Source organism: Athene cunicularia, unplaced genomic scaffold (assembly GCF_003259725.1).
Source record: "Athene cunicularia isolate RWA unplaced genomic scaffold, athCun1 SCF_89, whole genome shotgun sequence".
Taxonomy (NCBI): Eukaryota; Metazoa; Chordata; class Aves; order Strigiformes; family Strigidae; genus Athene; species Athene cunicularia.
Window position 1 is genome coordinate 1 of NW_020799522.1, and position 11246 is coordinate 11246.

An 11246-nucleotide genomic window follows, 5' to 3' on the forward strand; every position below is an offset into this window, starting at 1 on the left:
GCTTCTACTCAACACCTTGCCTGGGAGACTTTTCCCCATTTATGTTACAAACGGCCCCAAAAAAGCTCCCCGGAGCGGGTGCAAGGGGATGTCATAAACTGCGGGGGGGCAAAAATCAGACCTGGGTGGGTTTTGAGCACAGATGTGGGGAGGGGCCTTTGGTGGATTGTCTCAAGGAGAGGGCAGGCAGCAGAAAGCACCGGGGACACCTCCAACAAGAGGTCTGGGTGCCCCCGGGACACCCCCCCCAGGGAGGAGGGTGCTGGGTGTCCCTGACACGGAGCACGGCGGTCGCGCACTCACCGACTTGGACTGCATCGTTGGCTTCATCTTGGGGTTGGGACCCCGGATCTTCCCTATGCTCTTGCGTTTCTGCAGGGAGGGGGGAACAAAACAAAACCCTTTTAGAGCTGCAGAGCTCGAGTTCGGCTCCTTCCCAGAGCCCGGCACAGAGAAAACCCCACTGCCAGCTGCTATGGGGGTGAATCCCGTTGAGGGGTTTTCCTGAGCTCAGCTCATCTACCACACAGCCTAATCTCAGTCAGGGTGATCCCAGCCCACTCCCCACGGCAGCGCTGGGGGGATACTCACGTTGGAAGTGTGTTCCTTGTAGGCAGCTCGCTCCTGGGGTGAGAGGCTCTGCGGAGACAGGGAAGACAGTCAGGGCGCAGGGAGGGACTCGAGCATGGGGCACCCCCTCCCGAAATACAGTATTTTAAAATTATAAAGTGCCAAAAAAAGGGTCTGGAGATGGTGGTTCCCAGAGGAAAGCTCTCAGCTGGAACCATGTCAAGCGTCCCCAAGAACAACCGGCCCCTGAGCATCCCAGTGCCCGTCACCACACGTCGGGGCCGGGCCCTCACCTTGAGCCAGATGTCGAGGTGCACCTTGTACTGTTTCTGCTGCTCCTCCGCCAGCTTTTTGTAGTGGTCCTTCTGGCCCTGGGAGATGCGCTGCCAGCGGCTGCCGATCTCCACCATCCGCTCCTTCAGCGGGAGGTGGTTCAGCTCCCCGTTCGACAGCAGCTCCTGGGAGAATTTCTGGTAACCGTTCCTGCAAGGAGGGGGGAGCGCAGAGCCCGGATCAGATGCTGGGCACGGAGAACCAAGGTGGCCACAAGCAGCCTGCAGTAACCACCACCCATCCCCACCGTGGTCCAGCCCACACTCCCTCCACCCCGAGGCTGCTCCAGGCTCTTCTGCACCAGCCCTCCCCTTGCCCAGCCAGATCCAATTTTTCAAAGCCCAGACCCCAGGCACTCACATGGGGGGTTTCTTCGGCTCTCCCTGGAACTTCATTTTCTTGGCGGAGTTGGTGGAGCATGGAGGGGCCCGCATCTCGCTCAGCTCCCTCTGAGCCAGAGGAGAAAGAGGGGTCAGGGAGACAGGGCAGCGCTGGCCACAGGGGCCCGGTGAGGGGCAGGAAGGAGCAGGGACCCACCTCGTATCGCTTCTGATCCTCCGCCGCTTTCTTGATCCACATCAGCTTCTCCTTCTTCTCCATGTTGTTCCAAGTGGCCTCCATGGCCTTCAGCGCTTTGCCCCGGTCGTTCTGTGGCACAGAGAGCCCCGTGACACTTTAGCACCCAAGGGTGCTGCCGCTGGCTCTGACCACGGGGCACCCGCTCCCCTGCTGCGACCCCCGGCCCCCCCAGGGCTCCCAGCCCCAACCTGTCACCTCAGGTGTGAAAGCAGGGCAGAAGGCACAACGTGATTCCTGCTGGTTGGAGCGATGATCCCCCTTCCAGCCCCTTTCCCAGCCCACCCCTCACCTTGAAACGAGCCAGGTAGTCCCCGATGACGCTCTGTTGCCAGATCTCCTCGGCCGTCTTGGGAGACTCAGGCAGTTTCCCGCGCTCTTCTTTATCTGAGCCGTGCTTCTTCTCCGACTGCGCCTTCATCGCCGCCTCCCGCGCTTTGTACTTGGCCTGTGCAGGGTGGAGGGGGCGCAGTGGGGGTGAAGAGACAGCTTGGCCACCTGGCACAAGCCCCTGGCCACCAAGCACCAGGAGGGCAGGCAGCAGGATGCTGTGGCTTCCCCCGGGGCTGTCCCCATGGTAGCAGTGGCAGCCCCACATCCAAGTCTCAGGATTCGCCCCCCCACCAGCAAAACCATCATTCAGGCCCAAGGACCCTCCGAGGCTTCTTAAGCTGTGAGTTTTGACCCGTCAGGTCACAAGAGGGGAGAGGGCATGGCCGGCAGCACCCATGGGTGCCAACACCAGTGCCTAGGTGATGGCTGATGGAGCTGTGATGCTCCTAGGGACAACTGTCCCCCAGCTCCAGTGCCTGAGGACGAGGAACAGCAGGACAAGGACAGGCAGCGTCCTCTAGGCTGCTGGAGATGCCCAAAGGAGCAACAGGGATGGAGGAGAAGTGTCAGGGACGGTACCGACCTTCTTCTTCTCGGAGAGGTCGTTCCACATGCGGGCCAGGAGCCGGGTCAGTTCACTCTCTGACAGCTCCGGCCGCTCCTCCTGCAGCTGCTTCCGCTTCTCCTCCGAGAAGATGAACATGGCAGAGATGGGCCGTTTGGGCTTCTCTGAGCTGGCCTGCAGGAGGGACACGGGGCTGTGGGTCGGGGTGAGCTCACAGAGGGACCTGCCTCGCACTGGTAACCTCCAACCCAGTAGAACCACGGTGAAAGAACCAAGAAACAAGCCCCTCAGAGCACCCCGAGGGACCAGCAGCCCCATCCCATGTCTCTGGCACGCGCTGCCCCGTCTCTTCAGTTGCTGCTCTCACCTTGCCGGTCTCTGGTGAGGACTTTTTGGATGCAGGACTTGTCGCCCCTTTCCGATTGCTGCCCAGCATCTTCTCCTCACCTAGCACCCGCTGCTGCTCCTCCTCGGGCAGGCTCTGGGTGGCATAGGAGGAGAGACACGGTTAGACGGCCCGATGCTAACGAGGCTTGGAAGCAATCGGGGAACAGGGACACTGAGGAGAGGGAATTAATGCACTCAGTTGTCCTGATCCAAAAGCCACCCCAGCCAGGGCCAACATCGGGCACTGCAAGCCTGGGTGCACAGCCTGGGCGGTCCCCATGCCTGTGTCACCCCCACCTCGCCAGGCAACGTTCCTCTTCCCCAGCTCTGTCCCCTCCTCGGCTCAGTCTCATCTGCTTCCTCTCCCTGAAGGCAGGGCAGGCAGGTGCCCGGATCTGAGTGCACCCCTTTTTTTTCCACCCCCTGCCCTCGCAGACACAGCCGGGGCCACGTCACGTCCGCCCGGGGCCAAGCACGATGCTGGGACGGCCTCGGCGCAGCTCCCCCCCAGCCTACGCCCCGGCCAAGGGAAGGAAGCGAAAGACTCGCTGCCGCCTGCACAACCACAGCGCCAACAGCAACCACCCCCCCCGGCACCAGCTCACCCCCCAGCTTCCCCTCCCGGCCACGGGGACCCATCCCCACCTCCCAGTGCCCAACTGGAAGGCAGTGGGTTAGGTAGGGGGCAAAGGGTCCAGACTATGTGCAAACATCTCTGCACAGCACCCACGGCTGAGCCCAGCCACATTTTGGAGGGAGTAGAAGAGGGGCAGCATCAGGGCAGCGCCTGTTTAACCCATCTCAGCCCCTGGCCAGGGCTCCCTCCCCACATTTGGGGTCTCCAGCACCCGATGGCTCAGGCACCCCCACCCCACTCACCTCCAGGAAGCGGAGGAGCTCAATCTCGTAGTCTTTCTTTTTCTGGAGGGAGATGGAGACACGTGGTTACACAACGATCCCCATCCCGGCCTCGTGCAGTCCCAGGCCCAGCCTCAGCCCCCTCAGCAGCAGCACCCTCCACCCTGACCACCTGCTGGTCCCACACTCGTGAACTGGGGCAACCGAGGACCAAGGGAGGTGACCAAGGACCTCAGGGAGAATTGGTGGTCAAGAAAAAAAAAACACAACAAACAGGCACCAAGGAAGGGCGAAGAGCTCATTTCCAGCGAGATCTGTAGCCCAAGGTCTCCCATCCTGCTCCTCCCTCTCCACAGTACTGGTGCCCATCTGCCTGTCCTCCCGTCTGTCCACCCTCAGCCGCTCACCTGATCACACTTTTTGTGGTACGCGTCCTTTTCCTTCTGGGAGAGCAGTTTCCACTGCTGGCTGCACAGCACCATCCGCTCGGTGCTGGGCACGTCTTTCATGCTGGCCATCAGCTCTGCACAGTACAGGGAGTAGCTATTCCTGCAACCGACGGGGAGATCCAGCATTAGGGACAACCTGCCCCGCTCAAGTCCCCTCAGCGGAGCTGACTGGGTGCTAATAGCCCCCCAAGACCCCCCCCAGTTGCCGCTGCACCAGGCAGTGAAGTGCTGTGCCAGAGGTGGCTGCATTTTAGGGAAGCAAGGGGTTGGATTACCCCTAACCCAGAGCACGCAGCATCACTGTAAACCTCGCTCAGATTCTCTGCAAATATCTATTTAATGTATATTTAAGGACCAACTTAATGGGGTCATCGACAGCCCATGCCCACGGTCCCAGAAATGATTGGGGATTGCCTCTCAACGCCAGGCAGAGCCCCAGTTTCCTCATTCAAAAGAACCAGCGCCCACCCAAGCTGGCCAAGAGCCTGAAGTGAGAGCTCAGAGAGAGACGGACCCCTCGTACCCAGACGGGGAGGGAGAGGACTCACGGAGGTGGTTTTGTGGGTCGTCCATCAAACTTGTCCTTGAGCTGGCGCTCGGCCTTAGTGAGGGTGGAGCGGGTGATGCCCTCCTCGCTGATGTTCAGCTCGGGGTGCTTCTGGATGTAGTCACGCATGATCTCCTGCAAAGGACGGGGAGAGCCGTCAGCAGAGGGGCTCCGATCCCCGCCTGGCTGGGGGCCGGAGGAGGAGGAAAAGAGAAGCCAACCATTACCCTAATCATCTCCCCAGGGGTACTTCTCCCTTCCCTGAACACTGCTGGAGGAGGCAGGGCTCAGACTCACTAGGGAATTGCAGGGATCTGGCTGAACCCCCATGCTGGCTATCGGGTGAGGCTGGCTAGCCGCCGGCGGCTGCAGCCGGGAGGCAGAGTGGCTCAGAGTGAACGTAGGGACGAGTGTGGAGGGGGAACGGGTGAGGCTGCTCCCTACCTCGTACTCCTTCCGCTGTTCCAGGGCCTTATGAATCCATTTCAGCCTCTTTTTATCCGAGAGTTGAGACCACTGCTTGCCCAGCGACTCTTTCACCTCCTTCGTGGTGGCCTGAAAACCCAAAGCCAGAGGTGAGGGCAGAGGGGTAAAATCCAAAAAAAGAAGAGGGGAAAAAAAAAAAAAAAAGTAAAAAAAGGCAAAAATAGTGTGCCTGCCACTTTGTCCCAGCGGCACCCGGCTTGGGGCCGTGGGGTGGCTGTGAGCTGAGCTCGTGGCCGGGGAAGGGGGTGCGTGCGAGTGTGGGGCATGGCCAGAGGTGGATGTCTGTGCTGGAAATCTCTCCTGCCCTGCCTCAGGCTGTGGTCACCCCTTCAACTTCAGACAAAACGTGGGGTCTGTGTCCCCGAGCCTCTTCCAGATGTGCAGAGTCCCTTCTTACCTCCATCCAGACTGCTGGGAGCTTCTAGCGGTGTCTTCCATCCCATTCCCCCCCCTAAAATGCTTCTCTTGTTTCCCCCTCCTCTCCCCCCAGCAGCGGGGTACAGCACCCCTCAACACTCACACTCACACGCACTCCCACCCACCGTACTCACATCTGGACGCACTTTCAAGTAGATCTTCTTCTCGTGGTTGTACCACAACTGCTGGGGGGTTTTGGGTTTTTCAGGGACGTCGGATTTCTTGGCGTTCTGGATGAGATCCGGGTGATCTTCCCTTTACCCGGCAGGGAGGTAGGGAAGGGAGAGCATTACGGAGGTTGCAGGTGGAAGGAGATCACCCTCTAAACCTCCCTGCTGAGGGGTAACTGTCACTGCAGGGCTCAGATACTGCAGGGGGGGGTGTGTGGGGTGTGTCCCCAAAAGGAATAGGAGGGTTTGAGGGGAGATTTGAGTCTGCCTCTCTTTGTGGAGCACCAGCTATGTGCATCCCCTTTAATGCACTGGGCTGGGCTGAGTCCCTGGAGCAGCAGCGGGTCACCGGAACGCCGGGACCCACCTGGGACACAGCGACCGTGTCTGAAGGGAAGGTCTGGGGGGAATGGGGGGGTCGGTTCGGCTTTTAACAGCACCGGTGGCAGGACTCCTGTCCTCTCCTTGCAGACCCCCAGAGCGTGGCTGGTCCTCTGCTCTCTCCCCCTTGCCAAGTCTCCCAGCTGGAGGGTTGCTCTCAGACACCTCAGACACCTTTTCCTTGCTTTTTTTTTTTTTTTCCCCCAGCATCCCCCCTTCCCTTCTGCCTTCAAGCTGCAGCACTCACCAGGACTCTCCCTCCATGAGCTACACGCAGGAGGAGAGACTGGGTCTGCCTGGAGGGGCCTGGGGAAACAGAGGGGCTGCCCGCTCACCTGAACCTCGCTAGGTTCCTCTCAAATTCCTGCTTCTCTCGCTGGAAGTCCTGGATGTATTTCATCTGGGGACACAAAGCCACCAGGGAGGTGGAGAGGGACGTCAGCACCAGGGAACAGGCGGGCAGGTACATCCCTGTTGACTGGGCACCCCACCTCCCTCAAAGGGACTCGAGGGCTCTCCAGCCTCTCAGACTGGTCCTGCAGCTCCCAGCTGAGGGTTTCCAGCTTGCCCAGGGATTCAGACACAGGATCTGCCCCCATCTGCCTGCACCCCAACAGCCCTGGGCAAGAGGGCACAGCAGGACTTTGTGCCCTGGACCTTTCCTGCTGGTGGCAAATCCACCCAGACTGAGAGTTGGGGCACCCCAAAACCCTGCCTGGGCTCTGGCCAAGCCCACGGCTGCCTCCAGAGCTGGAGGTGGGATGGGGAGCTCCCTGCCCAGCACCTCCCACAGCTCAGAGCAGAGCCTGCCCCTCCAGCCCTCCACGGCGGGGTGTGTGATTTAACCCCAGCACTAAACACGGATCCACCCAACAGCAAAGTCACCATCCAGGTCCGTCTGGGAGAGACGGACCAACGGACAGACCCAGCCAGCCTCCACCCCACAGATCCTGGGAAAGAGGACAGGAAAAGGAAAGGAAGTCTTACTGGTCTGACCGGACTAAAGAAGCACTTGGCTTTGTCCCGTCAAGAGCCAGATTAAACCCTCGCCACACAGAGGCTGGGCTCTGCTGGTTTTACTGGGAGAACTGGGCAGGCAGAGTTCAGCACGCAGAGGCACGCAAGTGGAAAGGGGCTTGCTGACTCCCCTCGTACCTTTTTCTTCTCAGGAAGCTCCTTGTATTTCTTGGACAAGATCTTGGTGAGATCCAGGTTGCTCATTTCGGGGTGAAGCTTGGCATATTTGGCCCGCTTCTCCATGAAGAAGCGGAAATAGGGAGTCAGGGGCTTCTTGGGGAAGTCAGGGTGTTTCTGGGGAGACAGCAGAGCAGCAGACACTGAGTGCGGAGCCGGCAGCACTGCAGAGGGCACAGCCAAACCCCACCAGCTCCCAGCTCCCCCCGCTACGGGGGGAGACCTGCCTCCATCCAGTCCCACTAGCGATCCAGTGACATGGGAACAGCCTGACTTTGCAGGCAAAGGGGGGGAAAACGCAGGGAATAAGGGCTCCCTTGCCCAGAAACTACAACATCCCAGCGCCGGGTATCTCGGGAGCAGCCTCCAGCCATCCAGAGCTGTTGGCACAGAGCAGCTGTGCTGCAAGAGGGGAAACTGAGGCAGGAGGGACAGGACCCACATCCCGGGGAGGGCCAGCGGCAAGAGCATCGGCTGCCCTGGGGCTGCGTTGCCGAAAGCAGCACCCCACCCGACCCCGCAGGCCAGGAATAGGACGGCGGCTTCCCGGCCCCCCCCGTCCCGGGTGCTAAACTTGGACGCAGGCTGCCAGCAATACAGCCGGCCATATTAAATGTACCCTGGACTTGGCCCGGGCCCAGAGCCCGCGGCCTCCAGAGCCTTGGGCAGCCGGCCGCGGGGATTACGGGTGGTGAGGTGCCTGCAGGGGCTCCGGTGGCAGAGCCACACGGGTCTAGGGTGCCACATGGGTGACAGCCCCTCATCCCAGGGAAGGGTGAGGTCCCCCCTTAGAGACCAACCGCAATTCCTGCCCCAATACCTTGAGCTTTTTGCCCTTGTAAGGATTCTTCACGTGCTCTTCAGCGTCCATAATAAGCTCTGTGAGAGTTCGAAACTTCCTCACCTGCGGGGTAATGAAGGACCACAAAGGTGAACAGGCTGCGCATGGGGTACAGGGCAGATCCCCGCTCGCCACGGCGTAAACCCACAGGGTTTCGTAACACCACCGCGCGAACAACCCGTCCCAGCGCCTCTGAGGGGTTTGCGACACCGGCGGCAGCAGGATGGTGTCGGCACTAAGGGCCGAGGACTCGAGGTGATGAACTGAAGCGATTCAAACAGCCCTGGGAGGTCAGCGGGATGCTGGGTCCCTCTGGTGTAACCCACCCCCCCAAGCCCCGTGCGGCCGTCGGTTACCTCGTTAGAAATCTCCATCCACTTCATCTTGCACATCTCGCCCGAGAAGTCCTTGAAAGCCACTTTCTCCCAATCCAGGTGGGACTCGGTGGTTTTGAACTTGCTCCCGTCGTTGGAGGGCAGGTTATTCTTCATGCACTCCAGCAGAGTCAGCATGTCCTCCTGAGACCAGCGGTCTGAGCAGCAAAGAAACAGGCTTAGCAGCAGCGAGGGGCAGGCAGCCTTCCCGGCAGGACACGGCGACTACAGCTCCCGGCGTGCAGCTCCGGACACACGCCGGGACACGTCATCTCCACATGCTGCCTCTCAAGATTAAAGATCAAAGGGCCGTGGCTGTTTCCATCACCCTCGAGCAACTTTCTACGGGCCCAAAACAATCCAGGCAAAGCTAGAAAATCCACTCGGTGCAAACCAGAGAGACTCGCTCATCCCACTACGCCATCAGATAAGGCGAGGGCTCTGCCTCGCGGGAGCAGAGGGCTATTTCCTATGCACGAGAGCGAAACGGGAGCGACGTGCTCTCCAGACAGGGAGGAAACGGGGAAACCCACTTTCTAAGTGGAAAAGATGGATCCAGAGCAATGGGAAACCCCCCCAGTGCTGCTTCTCCTTCAACTCGGAGAGCCTTGCCATCACCTGGGACCTAGCTCCATGTTGACCTCTGCCAAGGTCAAAGCTCAGAGACCACAAAGCGGGAGGGGGGGGTGAGTCCACCACAGACCCCCAGTCTCACAGCAGGGTCCCTCACGCCGCAGGGGTGATGGTTACGCCACCCCAACATCCCCCGAGCTGCCGGGAGGAGCATTCCCAACTCCCGTAAGGACAAGCTGCCGGGATGGACACACAGCAAAGCTGGGGAGCCTGGAGCAACCTGGGGGGGCCAGGATGGGCAGCAGCCCCGTGCTGGGGCAGGCAGCAGGCAGGATACCCCAGCACCAAATGCCCCACCCAGCACCGACTTCGGGGCTGCTTCCTCGCCGGGGTAATTCCTCTGCCAGGCTCCCCAAGCTTCCCCGCCAGCTGGGGAGAGGAGCCGTGGGTGCTCTGCAAAGATGGGTGGCCCTGGGGAAAAGCAGCGGGGCCTGGGAGCGGAAAGAGAGGTCTCCGGGGACGGGCTGGAGGAGCAGAACCCCGAGTCACACCCACACGGCCCCGGCTGCTTCAACCCAGGACAGGCACCCGAGCCCAGGGGCTCCCCGGCACGGGACCGGCTTTCCGCAGCGCCCCGTGCCCCACGTCACTGCCGGGAGAAGATTGGGGCGTCCAGAACCGCTGGAGGGACACGGAGATCCCAGCAAGATGGGGCCAGCCCAGCCGGTCGGGGCTGTGAGGGGAGCATCTCTCTCCCTCCATCCCCAGGAATGAAAACAAGCCCCCAGAAACACCCAGCTGCGGTTCTCCCTCCGCTCAAACTCAAGAGGCACAAAACCACCATCTCTCCCTCCTGCCTCTGCTTCAGTCCAGTGAAGGGCAACACCTGCCCCCCCGAACCCCAAATCCGAGCAAGGTACGTTAAAGGACACGGGGAGCACAGCCAGGACTGGTCCCCCCACCCCACTTCACCTCCCAGACCTGTCAGGTTGGGAGGTCGAGGCAGGAGCAGTTTGGGATCCAGCTGATCTCTGCAGTTAATTCACCAGGTCCCTTAGGGATTAATTGGGGAGGGGGAGATGGAAAGAGCCCCCCCATAAAGCAGGGAGCCCGGCAGCTCGGGACACGTCTCCACACACTCCCAGCTTCAGAACCCCAAAACATCATGAAGGGGGAAAAGAGATGGTAAACCCCCACCCCCTACAGTGCCTCGAGGGGAGATCAGACCGGGGGGCGCACCAGGCCCCAGATTTTCTCTTATTTTTCTCATCCACTTTCCAGACACGCACACACCCCCTCCCCAGGCAAGAACCAACAAGGTAGAATCGGGCCACAAAGCTGGTGCTGACTTTACTTGCATAAATCAAGAGAAATAACTGAAAGTAGCACGGCCACAAAAATCAAGTGGGGAGGAAGAAGGGGATGAGACACACCCCAAACCCACCCCCATCAACAAGCCCCGTGCCTCAGTTTCCACACACCCCCCTCCAACACAGGAACGCCTCGAAACCTTTGGCCCTGCGTGACCCCCCCGCCGGCAGACAGCCAAAATAACCGCAGCCCACAGGAACATGTAAGAAGCTGCAGAAATCTCCCCAGTCCCTCGCCAGCAGCGGGGTGGGGACAACGGGGACCCCACGCTTAGTCTCCCCCATCCCTCCATCCCCTCTCCCTCTGGCTGGGGTTTGCCAAAAATCGCCGGAATTGCAGAGTTTACCCGCCAAGATGAATGGGGTTGTCTGTGCCCTGGGACCGATTTATCCCCGGCTCTCCTGGCATCGCCCAGGCCGGGTCTATATTAGGAAAGCTGCCCCGGTGTAATTAAATCCATCTAAAGACCCGGCGAAGGACACGTGCTCCAGCCGGGTTCGCTCGGGGCAACAAACCGACTGCGGCGAGGGAGAGAAGACGGGGGGACCGGGGAGGGGTGAGAGGGGCTGGATGCAGCTCTCCAGGGTTTGGGGGGCACCCGGGGAGTTTTGAGGTGCTGGGGTAGCAGAACCCTGCTGCCCAGGCAGGCTGCCCCAAATAAAATATCCCTTTTTTTTTTTTTTTCTTGTTTTCCTCCCCCTTTTCCAATAAAAGCTGAACCTCTGATGTCATCCCAGGGTCTGGAAGCCGGAGGCCCAAGGTAATGGCTTGGCTTTTAATGCAGCCCAGATGTGAACGGCAAAAGCAGCACCTCTTTGTGC

General features: G+C 60.2%; 1 protein-coding gene across 2 annotated transcripts; it reads right to left on the reverse strand.

Moving 5' to 3' along the window:
- Positions 1-156: 156 nt before the first annotated feature.
- UBTF (upstream binding transcription factor) lies at positions 157-8661 on the reverse strand. 2 transcript variants are annotated; one of them, XM_026867597.1, is made up of 17 exons: positions 8464-8661; positions 8087-8170; positions 7228-7383; positions 6408-6472; positions 5656-5776; positions 5063-5173; positions 4620-4753; positions 4030-4171; positions 3644-3685; positions 2745-2858; positions 2396-2551; positions 1772-1927; positions 1441-1551; positions 1264-1352; positions 864-1053; positions 592-639; positions 157-372 (listed from the first exon to the last, which is right to left on the reverse strand). In XM_026867597.1, the coding sequence occupies exons 1-17, from the start codon at positions 8617-8619 to the stop codon at positions 172-174; spliced, it is 2076 nt and encodes a 691-aa protein (XP_026723398.1). In that variant the 5' UTR covers positions 8620-8661; the 3' UTR covers positions 157-171. The 2 variants fall into 2 exon arrangements, with proteins under 2 accessions (XP_026723398.1, XP_026723399.1); XM_026867598.1 differs by lacking the exon at positions 5063-5173 and having other exon boundaries at positions 5647-5776.
- Positions 8662-11246: the final 2585 nt, after the last annotated feature.